The sequence below is a fragment of the Mustela lutreola genome, chromosome 2 (assembly GCF_030435805.1).
Source record: "Mustela lutreola isolate mMusLut2 chromosome 2, mMusLut2.pri, whole genome shotgun sequence".
NCBI lineage: Eukaryota > Metazoa > Chordata > Mammalia > Carnivora > Mustelidae > Mustela > Mustela lutreola.
The window spans coordinates 138461519-138489249 of record NC_081291.1 but is presented as its reverse complement, the minus strand read 5'-3'; the positions used below and the strand labels follow the sequence as shown (position 1 = coordinate 138489249).

General features: G+C 38.7%; 1 protein-coding gene across 1 annotated transcript in view; it reads right to left on the bottom strand.

Annotated features, from left to right (window-relative positions):
- Positions 1 to 498: 498 nt before the first annotated feature.
- SPTSSB (serine palmitoyltransferase small subunit B) overlaps positions 499 to 27731 on the bottom strand; it is a 32158-nt gene continuing 4925 nt past the window's right edge. Inside the window, exons 2-3 of the mRNA XM_059163588.1 lie at positions 21654 to 21750; positions 499 to 2098 (exon numbers count right to left, since the gene is read on the bottom strand). Of these exons, the coding sequence (XP_059019571.1) occupies positions 1836 to 2066 (231 nt within the window). The 5' untranslated portion in view covers positions 2067 to 2098; positions 21654 to 21750 and the 3' untranslated portion in view covers positions 499 to 1835. The remainder of the gene's footprint in view (positions 2099 to 21653; positions 21751 to 27731) is intronic.

The window sequence follows — 27731 nt, the reverse complement described above, 5'->3', positions numbered from 1 at the left end:
CATAGAAATGGGTGAACACAGTACCTGGATAAGCAGCAAATGTGGAAACTGGGACCTGGGCTTCTGTGCCTCTGACCTCAGCTGTCTCCTCGAGCCCTTGCCTCTTTTAATCGATGTGGTTCTGCTTTCTAACTGGCCGTGACCCCATCCCATCATCTTTGATTTGCTCACGTTGTCCTCCTACGAGCTTGCATGTGGCACATATTTCTGGGACCTGAGTGGCCCCGCCCTGGATTTGCTTCCTTGCTTTGCCTCTAGGAGCTAAAAGACCTTGAACAAGAAATGCCTCTTTCTAAGTTCCACATACCTGTAACTGGGAGACCTTAATATTTACTTCAACATGGAAAATGGGTTCATTATGGAGAAGACCCTTGATAAAAGTTTGTTTTATCCTGCTGTTTTAAGATCAGTTGTCCCAATGGACTAGTAAGAAAAGATAAATTTGGGGACAAATGTGGATGGAAGCACCTAGATAGTGCAATATGAGGAAAAAGCAAATCTGGAGGTGAATATTTTATTTACAAAATTAAACCTAATTTTATTTTGCAAAAATCAACAAGTCCAGGTTCAGATCTGGTTTATCTTTAAAACATGTGTTTTTGGTTTTGCTTCATTTTGTTTTTAACAAACATGCACATTAATCAGGCATGCCAAAAATCTTTCTCTCTAGCCTTCCTTGGAAATGTTTTTTCCATAACACAAACATGGGTGTAAATATTGTCCAAAAACTATTTACATTTTTACCCTCAGAATTACGAACTTTAATATTTATTGAAAGGAAAGACAAACTGTAAGGTCTGGTCTTTGGCATTCACATTTAATTCAGCAGTACAATTAAAAACTTGTATTTGTTTTTAAGATAAACACTTTGAAGGAAATTTAATAAATCTTGTTTTTGCTGTGCAAAGGAGCCACTATATCAAAGCATTTAACTGAAGCTGTCGAGTTCCTGCTGGTAGAATATTACTTCCAGCCTATTTATTAGCTTTTCTTCCTGTAGCCCAATACGTACTCCCCCCACCACCTCCACTGAGTGAAATCATAGAAAGAAAGCAGTTTCTTTTCTCTTCCCCCCTCCCTTCCCAGCATCATGCAAGGCAAGGTTCAGCCTCACAAGTCACAATATCTGAATTTACTTTGATTATATTTTGTTCCTTACACTTAATATTTTTTGTATTATAATACTTACTGGGTTATCTAAAATCAACATTGTTGATTTTAAACTCTTATAAAGCCAGACTTTTAGAGGCATTTGAAATCATTCATGAACCATGTCTGAAAAGAGGTAATTGCCTCCAGCCTATTCTTTTGCACTTTAAGTAAAAGAATTTTAGGTATCAGCAACTTATTAGAAAATAAGACTTTACGGGGCCCATATAATTTATTCATGTCTTTTTATATGTTGTAAACAAGGATAGGATACTTTTGACAGGAGCTTATGAACAAATTTTTTTTAAAAAATATACCCTTTAGTGCAGAATAAGTATCAAGGGAGCATTTTAGATGATTCTGGTAGGTTTCTTATGAGCCTACTTTTCAGAAAAAATTTCTATGAAATTTCCTGATTAAAAAAAAATCTAAAGTTGTAGATTTCAGTTGAGAGAATATGATTGGCATGTGAGGTAAGATGTTTGTGTTATATGGTTGATGCACAATGTAGAGTGTATGAAAGAACCTAAAAGACATCTATCCCACATTTCAGGCAAGATATAAGAGTGCATAGAGAAGAGAGCTTTTCAGAGCAGATAGTGAAAGAAGACATAGTATTCACATAAATCGGTAAGTTGTAAGCAAAATGTACATAGGCGATGCCAAGTCACAGAACGCAAACAAGATCAATTAGAAATTGTACTGTGATAGCCACACATTTTGGAAAAAAATTCCCAAGCCAGACGAATGTGGATTGGGATGAAAACATAGGCGGTGTACACCACCATAGCAACAATGGTTAGTAAGATGGTATTGAACATGGATTGCTCCCAGGGCTCCAGGACAGCACAGCAGCTAATGATTTGGTATTGATAGTAGAGCCACGAGAAGTAGTCTTTCACACGCTTGAAATCCATGGTTGGCTCCTTCAAGCTGCGGAAAGTCTGTCCTGTTAACAGATCAGAAGAAAAATAAAATGAGGAACCAAACACAAACTCTCCTTAGAGCTTCATGATCTCAGCAGGTTAAAACCTTTCAAAGAATGTCAATGACCACTGGATGGATTGTCTATATGAATATTATATAGAAATAATTCACAGTATATTAATCATAGGAGCTCATAATATTGCCGCTATGAATAATAATTACTATAGGATTAATGGGAGCAATATTATTAATAATAGTAATATTTATCTAAAAATGATAATTTGCTGGTGGATAGTCTAGTGAAAATACCTAAAAATCAAGGCTAACCACATTTTCTTTAGCTAAGTATATAAAGAGTGAGAAGTGTGAATATTCTGTTTCCTACAACATGTATTCTGGAAGAAGATTTAAAGAATGGTGTGCAGAAAAGAGTTAATAACAGCAAGCCTGAGGATGCTATCTTTATAAGGGTCTGCTTGCAAGTTTTTGGCCCTCGGCTGGCATCCGGGAACTTGGCTTTTGGAATGTTCTCTCTACTCCCTAATGGATAAGGATGATTCACTATGCCTAAACTGTGCAAACACCATAATTTTGGGGAATACATGATTTATTTTGGAAGACTGAAATTTTGGTGATCGTTAGGCAGAGGGTATCCACAGAACCAGCCTGAGTAAGAATCTTGAGGCTGAGTCTCTAATAAGCTTCTCTGGGTTGAAATATTGCATATGTATCACTGTACTTTTTGCTAGTGGAGAAAGCAGCACACTTGGTCTGTCCACTCATGGGAGGCAGAGAGCATCGGAAGCCTGCAAATGGATTTTTTCCAATTCTACCTGTATCTTTCTTCTTTGCCGATCCTGTTGTACAGCCTTTCACTGTAACAGTCCTTATTAGTACCGCTGTAATTGTAAATATATATTGAGCTCTGTGAGTCTTTCTAGTGAGTCACTGGGTATGTGGGAGGTCTTGGGGACCTCTGAAACAAATGGGAAGCCCAAAGTTGGGTGATCATTTGGGTTTTGGGTAGAGAATTTATGAAAACTTATAAAAATGTTTGTTGGTCCCCAGTTAGAATTACACTTACAATCACATGCATGTAAAACTTCCTAGAAAGAAGGGCATCTGTTATTTCTTAAAAAGGTTCTTGGGAAGATTCCGTAAACTTTCACAGACACTATGGGAATATAAGCTGATCTTTGTGCCCCTTCTACTTACTCCTAAGAATATCGTGGTACCTAAAGTCTACTTTGACTATGTTTACTATTCAAATCACAGTTAAAGTTTTTGAAGATCATTTCTATCTTCTGACCTAAAAATATCTCTCTTTTCTTTGATTCTCTTTGAGTAAAGATAAGATGTTTTGCTCCATTAGACTATGTCCTCCTCAGGATATGGGGAAAACTTTCATCATCCTAAACCCTGGCCACAAAGATGGTCATAAGTAAATATGTACTGAATGAATGAGTAAATGAATGATGAGTAACCAACTTAAAAAAAAATATATAGCTCACTGACAGTTCCAACCTAAGTAGGATATGGTTAGCTATTGTTGACTTTCGACAGCTTGGTTTTGATAAGTAACTCTTTCTGATAAGGGTAATTTCCACAAAAACTTAAAATGGAAAGTCTTTGTGTTACCAGGTTATGATTATCTATAATAATGGCCAGGATAATCCAAATAAGTAGACAATACAAACTGAAGTCGTTGTTCTTTCTTATGAAAAGTCAGTCTCCCAACTGTCCTAGAAGCCAGAGTGGGAACAACATAATTGGATTGAAATGCCTTGTCCTGGTAAGTGGACCTTGATTAAGAAGTCACTTCAACATTCTTTTTAAGTCCTAGATCTGGTTGCAGAGAAAGAGCAAGGCCAATAGAGTTAGGTCTCAGAGGGAATGAATGACAGAAGTGGTCATTTCAGTGAGCAATATTATCTAAGCAACCAACATTTTCCACTGATAGACCAAAATGGAGACAATTAGGAGGTATCACTATTTGAGATTTTAGACTGTCCTACTAGACAACTATATATTTCAAACTAACCTTAATCATTAAATATCTCACTCATGGCTACCCATATTTGCTTCTTCTTCATTATCTAGATAGGGTTCAGGGTGGCACTGGGTAACCATTCCAGAGTGTGAGAAAACATTCATCAGGTATCATGTCCAGGCTGTAGGAAAAGGTGGGAGACTGATGGCTCAGACAGGCCCAGACCCTCCCCTTGGGAAGCTGGGCCCAGTTGAGGAAAAGGTAGCAATCAAGTGGTATACACAAATATGTAATTATCAACTACATTATGCCTTTAAGGAAAAGAGCATTGTATGAGAGGCTGTGGGAAACCTGATCCAGTCTCAGCAAGTCTTGGAGGAAGAGATGCTTGAGATAAGATCTGAGGGATGACTGTAAGTCATACAGATAAAATGGGTAGTGTGGGGGTGGGGAGAATGGCCAAGAGAGGGATCAACCGATGTTTGTGCAAAAGTTAGAGGTGGGAAGAGGTTTGACAGATGTTTGTGGGGCTCAGGGAATGGAGCCATAGATATATGGGGATGGAGAGTGGGAGTAGGAGAAAACTTAAGAGACGGGAATGGCCAGAGTTAGGCCAAGCACTGCTGGGCCTATTTGGATGAGCTAAGTACTTTAGCTTTATCCTATGAGTGAAGTGGGCTGTGGTGGATTTAGGAGAATAAGGCATTAAGTTCATGTGGACACGTGGCTGTCTCTACATTCTAAAGCCAAGTTGAAATGATTTTGAAGACCAGACATTTCAAAAAATCTATACTTCTGCTGTCCCAAGGGCGTTACTCATTCAGAATCAACCTTCTACCAAAAATATGCTTAAAATATTCTGAATACTGTTTTCACTTTTATAAATGAGATAAAGTACTTATTTAGAAATATCATTGACTTTTTCTCTCTACATTTTAGCTTTTAAAAATATACATAATTAATTGCCTGGTCATAGCTTTCTCTTCTCTTTTTAATTTTTTTTTCAAGTAGTCTCTACACCCAATGTTGGGTGTAGCTTTCTCTTCTAAAATTAAATTTCTTGCTTGAGCAGCCCTGATGGCCACCTTGACTGCAATCCTATGAGAGACCTTGAGCCAGAGGCACACAGCTAAGTTGTGCCCAGATTCCTAAGCCACAGAAACCCTGTGAGTCAATGTTCATTGTTTTCAACTATAAAAACCCATCAATCAAACAGGCAAACATTAGATCTGAAACACACCAACACGCATTACATCAGAGGTGGATACCTGTTAAGACTTCAGTTGTACACTACTAATAATTTAAAGAATTGAGATTTTATTTTATTTTATTTATTTATTTTTTTTTTAAAGATTTTATTTATTTGACACAGAGAGAGAAATCACAAGTAGGCAGAGAGGCAGGCAGAGAGAGAGAGGGGAGGAAGCAGGCTCCCCGCGGAGCAGAGAGCCCGACGTGGGGCTCGATCCCAGGATCCTGGGATCATGACCTGAGCCGAAGGCAGAGGCCTTAACCCACTGAGCCACCCAGGGGCCCCTAAAGAATTGAGATTTTAAAAGCTTTTCTTTCCTTGCCAGTTTTCTGAGGCCCCTGTGTCACTTCCCACTCTCTCAGGAGCCAGTTCAGACATGCAAAAGTTCTTGTACCATTGGATATTTCTTCTTGATATGTTAAAGGTTAGTTGACCATAGAGTTGAAGATCCATATCTGGGCTCTCTAGTCTGTTCCATTGATCTATGTGTCTGTTTTTGTGCCAGTGGAAAAGAGACAGTTTCTTTAATAAATGGTTGCTGGGGAAATTGGACAGCTATATTCAGAAGAATGAAACCTGACCATTCTCTTACACCACACACAAAGATAAACTATAAATAGATTAAAGACCTCAATGTGAGGCAGGAATCCATCAAAATTCTAGAGGAGAACATAGGCAATAACCTCTTCAACATCAGCCATAGCAACTTCTTTCAAGACACATCTCCAAAGGCAAGGGAAACAAAAGCAAAAATGGACTTTTAGGACTTCATCAAGATAAAAAGCTTCTGTCCAGCAAAGGAAATAGTCAACAAAACAAAGAGACAACCCATGGAATGGGAAAACATATTTGCAAATGACACTACAGATAAAGGGCTGATATCCAAGATCTATAAAGAAATTCTCAAACTCAACATCCCAAAAAACAAATAATCAAATAAAAAAAAGGGCAGAAGACATGTATAGATACTTCTCCAAAGTCTTAAGACATACAAATGGCTAACAGACACATGAAAAAATGTTTATCATTATTAGCCATCAGGGAAATTCAAATCAAAACCACATTGAGATATCACCTTATACCAGTGAGAATGGCAAAAATTGACAAGGTAAGAAACAACAAATGTTGAAGAGGTTCTAAAGAAGGGGGAACCCTCTTACACTGTTGGTGGGAATGCAAATTGGTGCAGCCACTTTGGAGAACACTATGGAAGTTCCTCAAAAAATTAGAAATAGAGCTACCCTATGACCCAGCAATTGCACTACTGAGTATTTACCCCAAAGATACAGATGTAGTGAGAAGGGCCACATGCACCCCAATGTTCGTAGCAACAATGTCCATGATAGCCAAACTGTGGAAAGAGATGAGATGCCCTTCAACAGACGAATGGATAAAGATGTGGTCCATATACACAACGGAATATTACTCAGCTGTCAGAAAGGATGAATACCCAACTTTTGCATCCGCATGGACAGGACTGGAGGAGACTATGCTAAGTGAAATAAATCAAGCAGAGAAAGTCAATTATCATATGGTTTCACTTATTTGTGGAACATAAGGAATAGCATGGAGGACATTAGGAGAAGGAAGGGAAAAATGAAGTGGGGGGAATCGGAGGCAGAAAAGCATGAGAGACTATGGACTCTGGGAATCAAACTGAGGGTTTTAGAGGGGAAGGGGGTGGGAGGATGGGTGAGCCCAGTGATGGGTATTAAGGAGGGCACAGATTACATGGAGCGTTGGGTGTTATATGCAAACAGAGAATCATGGAACGTTACGTCAAAAACTAATGATGTACTGTATGGTGATTAACATAACATAATAATAATAACAACAACAATAATAAAATGTTTGTACCACTACATCTCACTTCAGCCTCCTGAAGCCTAAAACTCAATAAAAGCCATTGATTTCTCCCCTCACTTTGGTTCTTTTTTCCCTTATTGATGAAAAGCAATTTTAAAGATGGTTTATTTGTTTCCTGGGTGGAAAGGTAAATACATAAATTAGTCATGGGGAGGAAAATACAGCATAAGAAATACAGTCAATGATTAACTGTAGTAACTTTGTATGGTGACTACACTTAGAGTGTGAGCACTGGTGATTGTGTTGTATCACTGTGTTGTACACCTGAAACTAATATAACATTGTATGTCAGCCACACTTTAGCAGAAAAATATTACTAATGCAGTCAGAAAAAAAAAGTAAATAGAATTATAGTAGGTTCTAGAATCTGTGTGCATTTTTACAGAATAAAATGGGATAATATTTCATAAAACATTAAAGAAAGGAAAAGGTGAGATGAGAGAGTTGGTTATTATTGTAAACCATCTGTTACAATCTATTGTTAGAATAACACTATATTTAGGTTCTAGATTTGATTAGGTAATATATTTCTACTTCCTTTTGAGCCCATTTTAAAATTTCCTATGGGACTATATCCAAGATTTAGAAAAGAGAAAGTCTTCAAGATGAGTAATGTGGGTAGAAGAATTCACTCATTAACAAATACATTTTGAATACTACTGTGTGTTTTTTTTCTGAACAGCAGTGGCTTCAGAAGGAATCCATCCCCAAAATAGCACTGCAGCCAGGAGATGTTTTTCTAGGCAGCACAGTACACCATGTAACAAACACATAGATTTGGGGTGTTTGATGATGCGGGGTGGATGAGGGGTCAGGAATGAGGGGAAAGGACATGGAAAGATGCTAGGAAGGAAACTAGGAGACTAGGTTGAATTTGGGGAAAGAAGATGGCAGAAATGCCATGAAATCAATTACCCATAGGTAACTTAGAATTGGATGAGAGCAAACATTTTAACGTCTTAATTTCTCACAATGAAATTTGGAATTCATTTGCTCACTTCCTTGAAGACCTAATGCCCTATCCCGGCAAAGCTAAATAAAGGACTTAAAATGGTAACTTTACTCAAGCACATAACAGATCTCCTTGTTTTCCATTGTGTGCTTTGAAAGATGATTTCTATACATGGAAATGAGGGCAACTGTAGTTTGTTGCCTCTTAAAAAAAAAAAAAAACTTCTCTCTAAACTTGACGATTTTTAAGACCTTCCTAGACCTTTAAGGAGGCTGTGCTTTTAGGGGCAGCATTGCTTAAGCAGATAGTGATGTGTCTTCGGGAGCCTGCCTAGGTACAACTGACAGCTGAGGCTGAGTGATGGGTACGGCTTGAGTGAACTGGGAGGCCCCATGGAACACAAAGCAAGTGAAATTCCAAGAAAGAAGCAGGGGGTGAAGCAAAGGGCAGCAGTGTTACGTGGAGGAATGGATGGTGAAGTCTAAGGAAAGGCTTTCCCTGGGCCATTGCTTTAAAAACCTGAGGACCATATGATAACTGACTCCCTTTGCTTGACTTATGTCACTCCGTATAATCTCTTCCAGTCAATTATCATATGGTTTCACTTACTTGTGGAGTATAAGGAATAACATGGAGGACACTGGGAGACGGAGAGAAGGGAGTTGGGGGAAATCGGAGGGGGAGATAAACCATAAGAGACTGTGGACTCAGAAACAAAGGGAGGGTTTTGAGGGGGTTTTGAGGGAATGGGTGAGCCTGGTGGTGGGTATTAAGGAGGGCAGGTATTGCATGGAGCACTGAGTGTGGTGCATAAACAATGAATTTTAGAACACTGAAAACAAAAACAAAAACAAAACCTGAGGACCAGTGTGGAAAAACATTCTAAGGTGCCTAATGGATCTAATTTATCAGAGTTTCTCTAATAACAACAACAACAAAACAACTTATATATTCAAAGGATCCTTTATAGTTTGGAAAGTGCTTTTGTTGCATTTGCATAATGCAGCGTATGGGTTTGGGAATAAAGATAGACGTTGGTTCAAGTCCTGACTCTTCCACACACTGCCTGTGTGACTCGGGCCCAGTTACTTAATTGTGCTGGGTCTCAATTTCCTCACCTGTAAAATGGAGACAATAATCCCTACTGTTTAGAATTGTTGGAAGGATTAACAGAAATGCAAGCAAAGCATCAATTCAATGGGCTTGCGTATGGAGGAATCACATAGATCGGAAGATCGAGTCTAAGTGGAGAAAGCCTTCCCTTATTCCCTCCCTCTGTCCCTTTTGTTTGCTGAAAATAATTATTGACATGCTGGCAATTGCACTAGGAACTGGAGATTCCATGGTAACCATCGTCATTGCCCTTGAGGATTATAATTCAGCTGAGTATATTCCACCAGCATACATTAGAGATAATATTTACCACAAATATTGAGTAGCTAAAGTAAAATTTAGAATGTTAATTCCTGACTGGATGGACTGTAAAGATCCCCTAAACCAAATCACTCATTTTAAAGAAAAGGACCAAGTCTATGGGGCTGACATCAAATTGATATTAAATTGGTTAACACTGAAGTTGGTTTGTCAAACTGAATTGAAGTGACTGGACCCGGTGGGGGACACCCTGTGTCTTGGCAACTGACACTGGATGAATGAAAGGAAAATTCCAGTGCAGGTTTTCTGTGGTCTTAAAGGACTCCAAGCTGAGCAAGGACAATGCAATCAGCTGTGTAGGATATCTGGAAGATCTCAGCCCTACCCTCTGTTTCTCCAGACTCGACTCTTCCCTTACTCAAGGCTCTTCCCTGAATTCCCACAGATCAGATGCTCCTCTGACTAAATGAGGATACGGATGCCTGTTTATTGCAAATGGTACTGGGAACTGGCAAAAATTAAAGTTCTTGTTTGCGATACACATCTTAGCATGACTTTTACCCACGCCACAATGCGCAAAATAATAAATTGGTTTGTTGTGATTATTGGAGAAGCTCTGATAATTGGCTTTATCAATAGTTTTAGCCAACTTGGCAAAGCGGAGTGTTACTAAGTGGAGGGGAGGAAGAGGGAGAAGGATTATTAGAGTCCAGGGGACACAGGAAGGGACTAAATCCTGAAGGGAATCTAGTAATGGAGAGGGACACTGGGGCCCTGGAAAAATAATAAGGGCTTGGAAGTCTCCTAAGAAGTTATCTTACAATTGATAGGAGACTTAGTGACTATTTTTTACTTCAGAATATCATTGCCCTTTTATCAACAGATGATGACTTTTCCTCCCCTCACTAGATTTCTGTACAGTGAGGAAGGAGATAAAATTTCACCTCTTCTCTCAGAATGAACGGAGAGGACCTGGAACTTATGACCCACATTACTCAGGGCAGGGCTTTGTTCCAGCCTGTATGGACAAGAAAGAATACACAGAGCAACAAGAAAACCCCACGTGTTCCCATGAACCCATGTATATGAGTCATGGAACAAGAGTGTTGTAAAAGGAATGTGGAGGGAAGGAAAGAAAGGAAGCTGGGCTTGCTCAGGAAGTTCTGTGTTGTTTTCTGTCCATGATGCCAGGAGGTTAGCAGCTGCACTGAGGGGGAAGCAACCGGTGGTGGGGCAGGCTGGAACTGACCTTGCGGAAATTGCAGGGGCCTGATCTTGCAACCCTCCTCCACCTAAAGAAGGTACTCCAAATTACCGGATTTTCTTAGTGTGAGATTTCCCTTTCTAAACATTGGCTAAAAATCAATCTTCCCTCTTGGGGGCAAAGAAAAACAAAAAACAAAAAACAAAACAAAACAAACAAAAAAACAAACCCCAAAAAACAAAAAACAAACCCCTAACACATTTTTGGGTTAAATTTACTTCTAAAATGCCAGAATCTGGGGCTGAGGAAAAAAGTCAGAAGGCTCTGTAATTGATTTGATTAATTCCTTTCTGACTTATTTTGGAACTTTGCATCAATCACTCAGCGTGTGTGTGTGTGTGTGTGTGTGTGTGTGTGTGTGAGCTTCATATTTGGAAACTGAAAATCTGAGATGTGAAAAAAGTGTCCCGGCTGCTGCAGAGGGAGATGGTGTATCTAAAAAGAGACTGTGTCTGTACTCAGAAGTAGATTTCTTTGGAAAGAACTCAATATGATTTACTCAGGTTCAAGCCTTCCTTTAATTAAGTAATTCATTTTTATTTTTATTTTTCTTAAAGATTTTATTTATTTATTTGTCAGAGAGAGAGAAAGAGAGAGAGCGCAGGCACAAGCAGGAGAAGCAGGAAGCAGAGGGAGAAGCAGGCTCCTTGCTGAGCAGGGAGCCCAATGCGGGACTCAATCCCAGGACCCTGGGATCATGACCTGAGCCTAAGGCAGCCGCTTAGCTAACTGAGCCACCCAGGGGTCTCTAGGTAATTCATTTTTAAAAGGAGCAGAGTGATTTCCTCCCAAAGGGTACTGTTTGACAAGAGGGGGGGGGATAAAAAAATAAATTTAGAGCAGAGAAGACTGGTTAGCACTACCCCAGCCAGTGGATCAAGGCCAAGGTTGATAGTGATAAATGTTGTTGATGGTATGTATCCATGATATCATGGCATGAAAATGGCACTTTACCTCTGTAGTCTTCCCCCAAATAACCCACAACCTCAGTGTAATCATGAGAAAAAAACGTCAGACAAAATTCCAATAGAGTACATCCTGCAAAACATCTGGTCAGTACTCCTTAAAAATCTCAAGGTCATCAGAAGCAAGCAAAGTGCGAGAAACTGTCACAGCTCAAAGGAGCCAATGGAAATGTGACAACCAGATGTAATGTGTTATCCTGGATGGAATCCTGGAATAGAAAAAAAGGATATTAAGTAAAAGCTAAGGAAATATGAATAAAGTATTGGCTTTACTTAATAGCGTATCAACATTAACTCATTAATTGTAACACATGTCATACTAATGTAAGATCTTTTTTTTTTTAAAGATATTATTTATTTATTTGACAGGCAGAGATCACAAATAGGCAGAAAGGTAGGCAGAGAGAGAGTGGCAAGCAGGCTCCCTGCTGAGCAGAGAGCAGGACTCGATCCCAGGACCCTTGGACCACGACCTGAGCCGAAGGCAGAGGCTTTAACCCACTGAGCCACCCAGGTGCCCCTAATGTAAGATCTTAATAGGAGAAACTGGGTGCAGGGCATGTGGAAACTCTGTACTATCTTCTCAATATTTCTCTAAGTCTAAAGCTGTTCTAAACAATATGGTCTATTAATATTTTGAAGGCAAAATAATAATTAGGAAAGTCTTGAAAGGTCCAGAGTTCTCCCTATTCAAACTTCAATGAACTAAACTCTGTTCTTCTGGGAACATCTTGTCAATAACTCTGAACATAGTTAAATAATACCCTTTCATAAAGGAGTGACTCTCAAACATTTTTGAACAGAATATAGAGGGAAAAGTACATTTTGCATCATGATCCTGAGTACCCACATGCACACAGCTCTATGACAGAAACAAATCTCTCAAAGGATTACTCTACAGTGCATGCTACTTTCTTTTCTATTCTGCTCTATTTGATTTGATTTAATTCTACTGCATTCTATGTTATTCTCTTCAGTCATTACAAAATATCCCAATTGCGAGCTACACCAGATATAACCTACAGTTGGAAACACCCAGCTTTAAGGCTTAACTCAAGTGCCAGCTACTTCAAGATGCCTCGGTACTGACCAATATGGCAGCCACTAGTCACATGGGGCAATTTAAATATTTAGTGCTCAGTAGCCGCATGTAGCTCATGGCTACCATATTGGACAGCATGGATAGAGAACATTTCCATCATGGCAGCAAATTTTATTGGGCAGCACTATGGATTCTCTCCATATCTTGCTTGGACTAATGAAATAGCCTATGAACCTATCTTCTTTTCACCTTACAATCTTCCATCCTGATTTTGGAATTAACTTTCTAAAATCACAGATTAATTTCTTTGCTGAAACCCTTCAGTGGCTCTCCATTTACTATGATATGAAATATTTCTTGAAAGTCCTTCACGATTTCATTTTTCTACCTCTCCAGCAGCAAATCTGAACTCTCCTGCTATATTCCATTCACTGTTAAGATTCCATGCTTTTGTTCATCTTTTTTTTTTTTTCTAGAAATGATCTTGTGCCCTTTCTCTTCTAGATAAAGTCCTGTTACTTTCAGGACCTAGCTCCTGTAGTCTCTCTTCTATGGAATATTCTCAGGAAATTACCCTTCCTGAGGAAAATATATTGCTTTTGTTTATGTGTTTGAATTGGAGCAATGTCTCAGCACTTACACCATATTATAACTAGCCATGTACAGCCTGTTTCTTTACTAGACTATGAGGACTACATGCCCCGGTCATCTCTTTATCTCCAGTGCCTGGAATGGGGGATCCTTGCATGCTGGCTGGTGAGCTGGTTGGCTGGCTGACTGAATTGTAAGTGGGGTGAGGGCAGGGAATGCACTTGTACTTATTTAATATTTCCATAGCACAGTGTGGGCTACATAAAAGGTACTTATGAATTCTCATTGTCTGTCTTCAGGCAAAGAGTTTTAGGCAGATTGTTTTTTTGCAAATTCAGTACAATCTGTCTTTTTGTAGGAAGGAAAGAAGCTGGTACTAAATTTTTTTTTCAATGTAACAAATGCTTTTTTTTCCTTCTCATACTGTTAAAAGTTCATGGACTTTGTGGAGAATAAAAAAAGTACTTGTGAAGTGGTTTTAAAGCTCATTAAAATGGCTTTTACAAGTGCTTACTCTAGGTGAGTAGTAATTTAAGATTGGTAGGTAGAAAATTGTTCTAATAGAGAAAAATCCCAGGATGGGAACATCTGGAGGTCTGAATTGTGTTGTAGCTTTATTCTTTTCTAGTCATTCATTCATTCATTCATTCATTTTGCTTCATGTTCCTGAACAAGTTCCAAAATCTTCTGGGCCCCAGTCTCTCTGTAAAATTAAGATAATCATAATTGCCTTTATGTGTCTCAGTGATGCGGCAGGGAATGTAGGGGTAAGTTGTGAGCTCTTTAGAAGTCATAGTCACGGTCCTAGAAGTGTTTGTTGTTGTTTCTTGTGAATTGGTACACCTTTAAACTATTTGCAAGATTGTTCCTAAGTTATGGAGTCAAGGAGTCTTTGTGAAATAACGGTTACCTATAATGGAGTGGTGTGTATATTTTATAAGGAAAAAACCTCAAACCTTATTACGTTCGCTAATTGAATTGTCTAGTAATGTTTTTGAAAAAATAAAACAACACATGTATAAAGCGATTACCACAAACCACTACTTGAGAGGCATTCCAATCTCTAAGCATGTTTTCAAATGCGTCTTGGGCAGGGCGACTGCATACAACTGTGTGAGCTGTGCCTGCACAATCTTATGTAATAGTTCTTATCTTGGGGATCTAATTGCAAACCACTGCTTTATGTGAACACAGTTTGATTCACAAAGATACAAAGTTCCTACAGTTAACGGCAAAACCTCATATTGTATCTATGTAAGAATAAGGCATAATAGCAGTTTATTGGTTTCCCACTTTCCACATATCTTGCTCTGTTTTCTGCGGATGACTCCAATGTTTTCTGCGCCTAGCAGAAAGTTCCATTCTTGCTTAAGATTTTCCTGTGAATTTCTTTTCCATATTAGAATACTCTCCAGCCATCCTTTGCCAACCAATGCCTCATGCTGATACCAGGGTTAATATTAGAAGTCAGACCAGAAGTGATGGATTTGAATAATTCTGGGCTCCTCGGAGAGGAGGAAAGAAACAGTTGTAAGCCAAAGCCTGTTACCGTTTTGGGCAATTAAGCTACTCTAAATTGTCTAATCATTTACTTAGAAGTGAGTTACTGAAATAATGTACTAAAAGGAAAAAGTCTCACCAACAATTTTAGCTACGTTGTTGTTGGTGCAGTGTTGGTTTGAATTCTATGCAAGAGCAGAGTTTTTTTTTTTTTTTTTGAGGCTATCTGAACCGAACTTATTGCCTCCAATTGTCATTGACACTAACAAAAGCAGAACAAGAGAAAACATGTATTTCTAGCCCAATTATCAGCTGAGACCGCTGGGCAACGTGGCATGTGTTAAATAACTGTAATTTCAAAGTAATCCTTGTTGTTTGGCATCTTCCGATAGGTTCCAGAGGGATTTAGGGATTAAAGACTTCTGCTTGGGAAAGAAAATTTGGAATTTGACTTCAACAGAAAATTTTATAATAGTTTAAGAAATATGAAGTTCACATTAGATCAGTCTCTATGTTGTGTAGCTCTCAAAAAGAAGATAAATATTTTGAAACTAAACAAGAGCAGTAAGTACATTAGTGTTGAGTAGATGTCATAAATTGGAAGAGAAATTTGTAACCAGCAGGTTGATATATCTTGTGTTGTTCCTCGTATCCTTTCATTTGCTCATACAGAAAAAGAACAAGGACCCCTGTTTATTTCTGCCAAAACTGGAGTGGAGGGTAGGGCTTCTGAGCCAAGCTCTTAACTAGAATGTCATTTCTTAAGGTAAACCTCGTTATTACTCTTTTATTAAAGGAGGAGAAACCCTGTTATCCTGTAATGAAGGAAAGAGGAAAGAGTATTGCTTCTGGGTGGTTTTTTCCTTCTGAAGATACTATTCCCAAGATCTGCCAGTTGTTTTTAGAGGTAAAATGTAAACAGAGTTGTAGCACTAACAGTGGCCTTAAAGTCTTTATAAATAATTTTTAAAAAATTATTAAATGTACACACATGTTAAAGCAGCATTATTCACAATAGCCATAAGGTGGAAGCAACTAAAATCTCCAGTGGTAGATGAATAAATGGCTGAATAATAATGTAGTAGATACATATAATGGAATATTATTCATCCCTGAAAAGGAAAGAAGTTCTGACACAGGCTACAGCATGGATGACTCCAGGATATTATGCCAAGTGAAATAAGCCAGTCACAGAAAGACAAATGCTGTATGACTTCACTTACAGGAGTAGTCAAGCTCATAGAAACAAAGTAGAATGGAGGTCTTACCAGGAGCTAGTGGAAGGAGGAAGGTGGGAGTTGTTCAATGGGTATGAAATTTCAGTTTTGCAAGATGAAAACATTCCCCAAACTGGTTGCACAGCAATGTGAGTATACTTAACACTACTGAGCTCTATATTTAAACATGGTTAATATTTAGCATATTTAAAAATGGTTAAGATGGCAAATTTTTATGTTACATGCAGTACGTCTTACTGCAATTAAAAATTTTAAATGTCAATGAATAACTCTAAACATTATGGAGGACTGAAATTTAAAAATACAGTTTAACAGTATGAACAGGGGCGCCTGGGTGGCTTAATGGGTTAAGCCTCTGCCTTAGGCTCAGGTCATGATTCCAGGGTCCCGGGATCGAGTCCTGCATTGGGCTCTCTGCTCAGCACGGAATCTGCTTTTCCCTCTCCCTCGCCCCTCCCCCATTCATGCTTGTTCTCTTGTTCTCTCTCTCTCAAATAATAAAATCTTTAAAAAAATAAAATAGTCTGAACAATATATATATATTTTTTCATTTTCACACACACATACATATATATAATATATATAAATATAAATATAAATATATATATATATATTTTACATTGAGATTCTCAATTTGTAGTGGGGCATGACTAGCTGACCAAAATCACATAGATGTACCATCCAAAGCTGAGTAAACAAATAACCCCAAATGTCTTCAAATAATAATTCTGAAGTCCCAGTGGGTTTCCCTTCTTTTTGATTTTCTTAGGATACAAGAGGAAAACTGGGAATTGGCAAACTACAAAGAACCTTCTGAGAAGAGGGATGACATGTTTATCTGTGTTGTTCCCATCAGTGAAATTCAGTATATAGAATACAGTACTTTTGGGAATTGTAAATTCTATGATATGCTTATTCGTTTTTGACAGTGATATGAAATATGGGGTTTATAAGACACCAGTGCCTAGAGCACTTGAAAAGGAGTAAGAGTGGAAAAGTGGTTAAACTGTTTGGCTGAAACTTTTCTACTGTCATTACAAAGCCCTTTCTAGGTAATTGTATTCTGTGCATGATGTAACAGTTTGCCTTAGTTTTTTCTTCCCCAGCTTTTGGCCATCAAACGCACAATTTGATAAAGGAATTACATGTTTACTATTTGTTTCTAAGGACTTTGTTTTCTTAGGAGCTAGAAGTCTGACCATGAAAATTTAAGCCTTTATCTCATCCTATCGTCATTATATTTGATTTGTCTTCAGAAACAGAAAACTTATTTTTAAGAAAGAATTCGAGGCTGAAGAAGGTGAGTTACTGTAATAATACTGATTTGTCACCATCATACCTGCTGAGTACTTGCTCCCAGAGTTCTGTCAATGGAAATCTGTTTGATAGGCAGCTGGTCAACAAAGACACTTCCAGTAGTATGTTCTAATAGTAGTTTTCTTTGCAATTTTAATTTTTTGATAGCATTGAATATTTGATCATAAAACTTTTTTGGTTTTGTTTATTTTCCATCCTTCCTCCTCTTTCTCATTCTTCTGGTTTATTGTTCACTTCTTATTACACTGTTTGGAGTGCTTCTGGTGATGAGTTCACTGTTTTTCTTATTTTGGTGACCAGTAACACTGAATTCCCATAGGCATGAATTTTGTGACATTGGTCATATTGTCTGTTACTTTTTCACTGTCCTCAACTGAGCTGCTTCTGTGTCTCAGTTATTACTGCTTTTAGGCAAATGAGTGGACATCTAGGCTGACTCCAAGGGTCATGGAAATAGACTTAACTTTGTTTAGGTGTTTTCTCTGCCAAGGCCCAGAGCAGGGGGCACCTCCCTAGTGGGTTAGTTGGCATTGTAGGTCAGCTAGTTTCTGGTGTAAGGAATAAAGGGGGAAGAGGAGGAGGGAAGAAAGGAAAGACAGGTGTTTATAGAGTCATGTCAAAACATGTTGTTGCTTTTAGGCAATTAAATTCTCTAAATCTTATGATCTTGTACTTAAAATTGAGTTACTTAAATGATATACTAAAAGAAAAAGTCTCACTGGCCTAGTTTAGCCAAATGGATTTCTCATTCTCCTAGCGAGAACAGTGTACACATATTATTGTTGACTTCATTTTCTTTCACCTGTTCCCAAGTACATGGCTACCTTGCCTCATTCTAGTGAAAAGTGGACAAGTGCTGAGCTCCAGGCCTGTTCTTTTAAATGGGTAACAACTATTTGTTTCCTAACACTTTGTTGATTTTCAAGCAAATGTGGGAAGGCTAATGGCAATTGGGTATATTAAAAAAATTTTTTTCAGCTGGCAGATTTTATAACCAACTTAACTATAGGCCTAAATTAGGTGAGATAAAATGTCCTTTTCCCTCTCTGAGTAAATGTGAGCTGGCTGGTGAAGAATACCAGAGGGAATCTCCCAAGACATAAGTGTATTTGAATTAAGAAAAGTGTGGCGATTCCTTAAGAAATCAAAAATAGAGCTACCCTATGATCCTGCAACTGCACTACTGGGTATTTACCCCAAAGATACAGATGTAGTGAAAAGAAGGACCATCTGTACCCCAACATTCATAGCAGCAATGACTACAGTTGCCAAACTGTGGAAAGACTAAGATGCCCTTCAACAGATGAATGGATAAAGAAGATATGACCCATATAAATATAATGGAGTATTATGCCTCTATCAGAAAGGATGAATACCCAACTTATCAGCGTGAACGGGACTGGAAGAGATTATGCTGAGTGAAATAAGTCAAGCAGAGTCAATTATCATATGGTTTCACTTACTTGTGGAGCATAAGAAATAACCCGGAGGACATTGGGAGATGGAGAGAAGAAGTGAGTTGGGGGAAACTGGAGGGGGAGACAAACCATGAGAGACTGTGGACTCTGAGAAACCAACTGAGGGTTTTGGAGGGGAGAGGGGTGGGGGGTTGGGTGAGCCTGTGGTGGCTATTAAGGAGGCCACATGTTGCATGGAACACTGGGTGTGGTGCATAAACAATGAATTTTGGAACACTAAAAAAAAAAAAATAAATAAAACTTTAAAAATATACATATACCATATTAGGTTGAATGGGGAATCCCAAAGAGATATGCCCACATCTTGGAACTTGTGAATATGACCTTATTTAAGGGAAAAGGGTCCTTGTAGCTATAATTAAGTTATGAATCCCAGCATGGGAGGTGCAGAGGAAGAACTTCCGTAAACCCTTTGGAAGGAGTGTGGCCCAGCTAACACGGTGATTTCAGACTTCCAGCCTCCAGAGCTACCTAGAGAATATATTTCTCTTGTTTTAAGTCACCAATGTTGTAGTACTGTGCTACCCAGGTCTAGGTAACAAATTCAGATTTCTTTAAAAACACTGGAATTCTATAATATGAAATGCTTTCCAGGGAACAGAAATAACATTTATTAAGTACACTGTGACATGCACTGGGTAGATGCTTAACTTAAGGGACTTCTATTTTAAGGATGAAGAAACTGAGGGCAAAAGTCTCACAGTGAACACATGTGGAGCTGGGTGAGAATCTCGCCGAGAGACAGTGTGTGTGGTGAGTAGTGATGAGCTCTGGCCCTGAATCATATCTGGGTTTGACCTTGGCTAAGTTACTCAACCACTCTGACTCAGTTTCCTCAAGTAGGAATTAGAAATCATAACAGAACTTCATTCCTAAGATTTCTGGGAAGATTAAAAAATACAAGGTATTTACAATAAGGAGTAGGAAGAGCTAAGTGAATATTAACTATTGTGATTACTACATGCTGTTCTATACACTACATTACTACACACTGCACACTCTATTAATATTACTAATCATTTCCTTAGTTATGGATACCAGGTATAGATGAAAGGAAAATAAACTCATCTTGAAGACGAGGCATCTGAATTTTATCAGTTATTCAATTCGAGGCCACTTTTAGAGATAATCTTTTTTTTTTTTTTAAGATTTTATTTATTTATTTGACAGCCAGAGATTACAAGTGGGCAAAGAGAGAGAGGAAGAGAAGCAGGCTTCCCACTCAGCGGAGACCCTGATGCGGGGCTCGATCCCAGGACCCTGGCATCATGACCTGAGCCAAAGGCAGGGACTTTAACTCACTGAGCCATGCAGGCACCCCCTAGAAATATTCTTCTTCAGTATGTTTATTCAGTTCTGGTGTGGCTGTCATTAAGGAGGCAAAAAAATATATCACTTCATTTTAAAGATGAGAAACTGAAGTTCATTAACTTTTGCACCTTGTTTATTGCCAAAGCCAAAGCAGAATCAACAATGAGTTTCAGTCCCAGGACCTTCTCACTCCAAGCAGCCTTCCTATCATGTCATGCTTGAGAGTGCTGCACAAATGCTAAGTGTCCAATAAGTGTTTCTGACTTAGTAAAACAGACCTCATTATCAATAACTTTAAAGTAATATTGGAGCTTCCCAATCTATTTAAAAATGACATTTTTGCCAGCCATTTCAGAACTACAAATCTTTTAACACATTGTGGCAAAGGGAAGGTTTAAGAAACAATCAGTTCAGAAAATAAATCTATTTCTTTTTGTCCCCACCCCTACTCTGTTTCCCATTTCCCCATAGATCTCATCAAAGTGGTCAGGCAATTAGTGGTAATCTAAGTTGTTTTCATTTTATTTCCTTTTTTTACTTTCTTTTCTTTTTTTATTTTTATTCTATTTTATTTTTTTAAAAAGATTTTATTTATTTATTTGACAAACAAAGATCACAAGTAGGCAGAGAGGCAGGCAGAGAGAGAGAGAAGAGGAAGCAGGCTCCCCGCTGAGCAGAGAGCCCGATTCGGGGCTCGATCCCAGGACCCTGGGATCATGACCTGAGCCGAAGGCAGAGGCTTTAACCCACTGAGCCACCCAGGTGCCCCTTTTTCTTACTTTCTTAAGAATAAAAGAAACAGAAAGAAAATGAATGTCCTATTACAAGCACAAGTCATCCTTACTTTCACTACTTATATTTTTGAAAGAAAAATGTTTTCATTTTCTTGTATTTCTCAATTTGTCCTGTTTAATTAAGTACTTATTAAAACTTACTACTCTCTTATATCAAAGGTCTTCCAGGATAAGATGCCATTTCATTTAAATAAAAGATGAAGGACTCTGAAACAGAAGCAGCCTTTAACCAGAAGTCCCATAAATAAGAAAGGAGCTGGCATTATGCAGTCTTGGCCCTGGCACTTGTTCTGGGCTTGGCCAGAGGTTCTTAACCTAGAGGCCAAGCACTTGGTGGTGGGGTGCATCTAGAAACCCCTTGAGATGTTTGCAAATTTTGCATAAACATTTTTCTTCACACACTTCAAAGGAACTTGTGATTTCTGAAGCTAAGAGCCGCTGTTTCAAGACCTCATTACTAAAGCTAATTGCCACATTTTATTCCTTTGTATCATCTTAAATGCCATTCTGATATCAAGGGTATAATATTTGTTGGTTGCTTAAGTGAGAACCAGAAGCTCCATGTTGTTAAAAATGTCGTCTTGTCATCAAAAGGGTCAGATTTCTAAAAGTGAGACTCCATGATATAATCAGAAGAATTTACCAGCCTAGGAGGGTTCAGATCCTGGTTCTTGCCTTTGTGCCTCTGTGGAATAATCCTGTGTGGGTTACTTCTTTTCTCTGGATTGCTGTTTCTTCATCTGTGAAATAAAGATTTGGATTAATCCAAAGTTGCCTTCAAACTTTAAAATAGTTCTGTTCTGTGTAAAGGTTATGAAACCTCTTGAATGGTTATCTCCCACAAAAATCTAAAATGTATTATAAAAGCAAAGTATGACAAGCTAGCCATATTTTAAGAGCTGCTTTCAGAGCAGGTTACAGTTTGAAAACATGCCACTGGTTAGTGACTTTGGAATGTGCTTGGGAGACTACGAGACGCCACGTTACCATCTACAGGAGGTTGAGGGGATGCCCCAAGTGGGACAGACACAGAGACTAAGAATCTTGTACCTCATTTCTATCAGAACAGCCAGCTTTTAATCTGCTTTATATGGTGGGTTTTAAGTGAGATTTTTTTTTTTTTTGGAAAGTGCTTTTAATTTTTATTAGTCTCTTTTGATATCTATGGTGGGGAGAAAAAGGAAAAAGAGATTAGGTTAATCCACTGTATTTAAAAATCTGGTTTTGAAAATGCTCTGGAAATGGTTAGAAGCCTTAAGGCTTTTTCCTATTTTGTCATTTATTAGCTGTGTTCCATTAGGGAAGTCAAACATCTTTCTGAATTTTTGTCTTCACATACAATGATAATAGTTTCTGATTTACAGGGTAGTTGTAAAAATCAAGTGAGATGTTTGTGAAAGTGCTCCGTAACTGGTAATGCATCATAAAGTCAGGGAGTGGGTCTCTAGTGGTGAGGCCCACAGGTCTGCATTTTGTCCTGACCTTGGTAGGATTTTTGTCCATCTGAATTAAATCATAGAAATTATGCATGATCAGATTTGCAGAAAAGCTCAAATTATGAGGTGAAGTTATAAAAGACTTAGCAGATTACAGAGTTCCAAGTATGGTAAAACTTTTGTGGGAAGTATAAAACCTCATTCTTCAATTCAAAAAGCTAACGGTCCAAGGATCTGATGTGGGGGGAAATGTGGTTGATGATCAGTTCAAGTAAAAAAGACTAAACAATTTAATTTGACTTCAAGTTCATTATGAGCCATTAGTGTTGTAAAATGTTGGGCAATAAATAAGTGATCTAATTGTTTCAGTCCATTTGGGCTATTATGAAAGAATACCACAAACTCAGTAACTTGTAAGCAATAGTAATTTATTTCTTGCAGTTCTGGAGACTAAGAAGTCATTCCGGTGAAGACCCTCTTCCTGGTTCATAGCTGGCACCTTCTACTGTGTCCTTGTGTGGTGGAAGGAGCAAGAGATCTCTCTGTAGCCCTTTTATAGGAATACTAATCCCATTCATGAGGGTCTCTATCCTCATCATCTAAGCACCTCCTGATGACCTCCCACTTCCTTCTATGATCACTTCGGAGGTTCAGGTTCAACATGGATTTGGGGAGAATAGATTCAAACCACAGTGCCAGTATCCTTATATATTTATAGGAGTACAGTGCCACAGATGACAAAAAGGGGCTACAGCCCTTGGCTTTGATTAGGATCCTTCTTCCAGCTGCAAAAAGCAGTTACTCCAGCCAGTTGAGCACACCTGAAGGAAGCTAAATAGAGAAAAGTCTGGAAGGTTTTTAAGGGCAATGTTGAGAGAAGATTTGAGGAGAAAAACGTGTCTTGGAGGTCTTAAAAGATCTGAAAGGTTTTAAATGGTGTTACAGGCAGTCCTGGAGGTGAAGTTTTGGAATTTATTGTTTTCAGAGGTGAATCTCAGGGAAAACTTATTATAAGAGCTTTCTAAAGGGAAAGTGATTGCCTAGTTGAAGTAGTGATATTTCCATTAGGGAAACTGTTGAAGCAGAGACTGGACCACATCTTCTGAGGATTATTATCAACCATCAGGAAGATTTTAAGAAGAAATTACTAAGATTTCATCAAATGCGAGATCCTATTTGTATAATAGAATTCAATATCCCACTGGAGAATGATTCACTTCATTAAATATTTTTGGTCTGTGATAAAAGTGTGGATTTTGAAAATGGCAAGCCGGAGTTTGCTACTGTGTGATATCCAGGATATCATTTAACCTCTGGGAACATCGGTTAGGTTGTCAGTAACACAGAGATGATTATTTTCTGTGTTGCTGTGAAGATGATATAGCATAACATTGGTAAAGGATGCTTAATGGTGCCTGGTCTTAGTAAGGGCTCAGAGAGAGTAACTTTTATTACAGTTAATAATTGTTCCTCTTATTTTCTACATGCATTTTATTTCCTCTGTGAGATTCCTTCCAGGTGACTCCATTGAACCTTTCAGAGACATATGATGTAAGTGGGTAAAATGGTGACTTCTGTGAGTCTAGGAGGAAGAATTCACTCTGAAGGTCATAGGGGTCCCATATCATCTCTCCTGTGTTTGCGGCCAATGTTTGTTTTCTCCTAAATGGAGGAAACCTGTGGAACAACTCCTTTGTCCTAAATTATAACCTGATTTTCCTGCCCATCAAAACCAGAACTAGGCCAACCTGATTGATTTTTTTTTCTTTGTTGAAAAATTGAGGCAATAAAACACCTTATTAAAAATTTAAGGACCAAGATCTCCCTTGTGGAGTAGAGAACATATCTTCAGCCTTGAGGAATGAAAAGAGTTGGTAACTGAAGAATTGGGGTCACTTATGTCTTCTTTTAGGCCTAGTTTTTCCATCAGTAGAGTGATTCTAAGCTACTTTTATTTAAAACTGACTTTCCAGTTGATGAGTTAGTAAGAGAGCAGCAGTTTACTATTCTTAGGAGAAGACGAAAGCCATGAGACTCCACCATGGTTGGGAGAGAGACCATGTGCATTCTGTTTGCCAGAACAGAGGGAAGCAGTGAGGATGCTGGGATTCCATATGTTGGTCACAGGCTGGCGTTTGGTCTCATTCAGAAGGTAATAAGGAGTTGCCTGTGAAGAGGCACTATGATAATTCTGACCAAAGGTCTCACACAAAAAGAGGAGTATTCAATTTTCAAAAAAAATGAAGAGGATGCTCTAACACTTTCAGGGTTAGATAAGACTCCACTTCAAATAACTTTTTTTTCACTTTTCTTTCTTCTGCATCAGTGAACATCTATTGATGCGTAAGGGGCCTGACATTTTATGAGGTATGAGTGTGTTCCAGAATGGGGTTGGGCTGGTACTTGGGCTGTCTAAACGGGAGGTCTGGGTGTGAGAGCTGTAGAGGTTATTATCACTCCAAAAAATTTGCTTTGGACATACCATCTTGAGCTTGTTTTCCTCCTTTCTTTTTCTAGTCTGTTTAATTTTCTTGTTCAATATCCTACTTATATTAATTCCCAAATTCTCTTTTTAATCTTTTCAGAGAGCTTGATTCAAAATGGTAGCTTTGGCTTGGAATTCCTAATTGACATCCTTTGACCTTACAATGCAGCTGAAAGGGCAGGAATGCAATATTTGAATAGCAAACTGTCCCCCAGGAAACTGCCATTCTATATGGGTAATAATAGCAGAGAGTATTTATTGAACAACTTATGTCCCAGAACTTTGCTAACTGCTTTATATTATAGCTTACCTTATGTAGTTCACTTAATAACACTATGGTGGAGGCACTATTTCTGTAACCATTTCACAAATGAGGAAACTGAGACATTGGGAATTTATTTTATTTTATTTTATTTTTTTTAAGATTATTTGAGAGAGTGAGAGAGAGAACTCAAGCGGGGGTGGGGGAGGACAGAAAGAGAGGAAGAGAAGCAGACTCCCTGCTGAGTGTGGAGCCCAAGGCGGGGCTTGAACCCAGGACCCTGAGATTATGACCTGAGGCAAAATCACTGGACACTCAACTGATTGAGCCACCCAGGTGCCCCTGACATTGGGAAATTTCAAAGCTGACCCAAAGTCTCACAACTAGTGTAGAGTACACAACTCTTAACAACTCTGGGGGACTGCCTATCTATGCAAAGAGCTTTGGTCTTAACTTGGCAAATCATTAATGTACCCACCCATCCATCCAATCAAATATTCATCACACAGGTAGGGGGGGGTGTCTGCTTGAGATTCTCTCCCTCCCTTTCCCTATGATCCCACCCCAGGCTCTTTGCTCTTGCTCTCTCTGAAATAAATAAATAAGTCCTTAATTAAAAAAAGAAAATGTTCTAGAGATGTAAATTATGACTAAGACTGACAGGTCAATCTCTTCTAGCACTTTCCAGAGAGGAGAAAGGACAGTTAGGCTAGCATCCCCACATAGTGTGGTAAGTACTATGACAGGAAAGCATTGGAAGGAGGTGCTAACCCAGTCTGGAAGGAGGTGTCAGGACAGGCAGGTCAAAAAGTTCTTATCCTCATCACTCTGTGCTTCAGCTATTTTGTTGCAAAAGGCATATAATGTAACTTCTACAAAGAAAGGTCTTTGGATTTTTTTTTTTTTAAGATTTTTATTTTTTTGTCAGAGAGAGAGAGCACAAGTAGGCAGAGTGGCAGGCAGAAGCAGAGAGAGAAGCAGGTTCCCTGCTGAGCAAGGAGCCGGATGTGGGACTTGCTCCCAGGAGCCTGGGATCATGACCTGAGCTGAAAGCAGACACTTAACTGACTGAGCCACTCAGGCATCCCAAAGAAAGATCTTTGAAACAAGGTCTTCCTCTCTGTTATTCCCCCAGCACCCAGGGGACTGCTCAATTAACATCTGTAGAATAAATAAATTAGAATTCTAATATACCAAAATAACCCCCATTATAACAGGGAGTCTTTTGACTTATTTCTAACTGGACTCTGACCATGCTTAAATGCTTCTCCTCTAAGCCTGAAATAAATGCTCTTTTTTTGACTTTAAAACATCAAGTACCTGCTCCCTTTTAAGCCATTTTCTAAAAGCTCTATTCCAGGCGAGCTGCCACACCCATTGTCTTTTCCTAGAACGTTGTGTCCTCAGGTGTCTTTTAAAACGAGAGCCTTGAGTAGAGATTCTGGGACAGTCCAGGAAAGTGGAGACTCTGGTTGCTTCCCCCCTCCCCACGTTTTTCAAATGATCTGTGGGAGTCCATGCTCTGTGCTCTAGTTCTGAAAGCTCTGTTCTCCCTTCACCTTTCCAAAATGACCTGGAAATTTTTCTTCCCCTCATCCTCCCCGCAACCCCAACCCTTCAAAAAGATGTTAACTTCGGGAAAGCAGTTCTTAATTATTTACCACACTGTCCTCTGGCAGACGACAAGAATCCAGGGCAAGAAAGAGAGAAAGGAAAAGAAAACCAAAACCCCAGGCTAATGATTTCCCTCAACAAGAATTTTTGTTATCATAAGGTGGTGTTTTATTTGGATTATAGTTCTCTGGAGCAGGTATTAAGCTATGTCTTCCTTGTGCCTGTGTTAAGACTAGTATTTTCCTTAATGAAGGAGCAGCAAAGCCAAGGTAGCAAAATAATGCTAATGGGAAGGGGAAACCAAGACTCCCAAGGGGAAGAGTTCACCTGGAGCTGGTAATCTTCATGGTCCAACTCAGAGACATGTAGCCAGGTTTCTACGTCTTCTTTACATTATCTAATTACGCAATTTTACTCCCTTGCATGATGCCACAGTTTAAAACTACCTCATTCCTTTCTCTGCTTAATTCTTTCTCCAGAGCCCTTATCTCTTATCATACACTGTAAATCACTTATTATTATAATTACTTTTTAATCATTTTTTTAAATGGCTGATGTCCCCTCTAGAATTGAAGCTCCTGGAAGGAGCTTATTTTATCACTCATTCGGGGCCTAGAGTTGTTCTGGCACAAGATAGGTGCATAAGAAATATCTGTTGGATAAATGAATTATTAATCCTGATCAAAGCCATATTAATAAGTAATAACTGTGATCAAGTTTTTTTTACATGTATTTAATCTATAGACAACTGGTTGGATCTTTGACATTTTTTTGTGTAAATCTTCTAATTGGATGAAATGTGACAATAGGACCTATACAAAAGCTCTGATGGTCAAAAGCCACATGGAACCCATTTTCATCAGCATGGCATACTCTTCTAAACATATACATGGAATGATAAGGCTGTGCTGATGAGAATAGAAA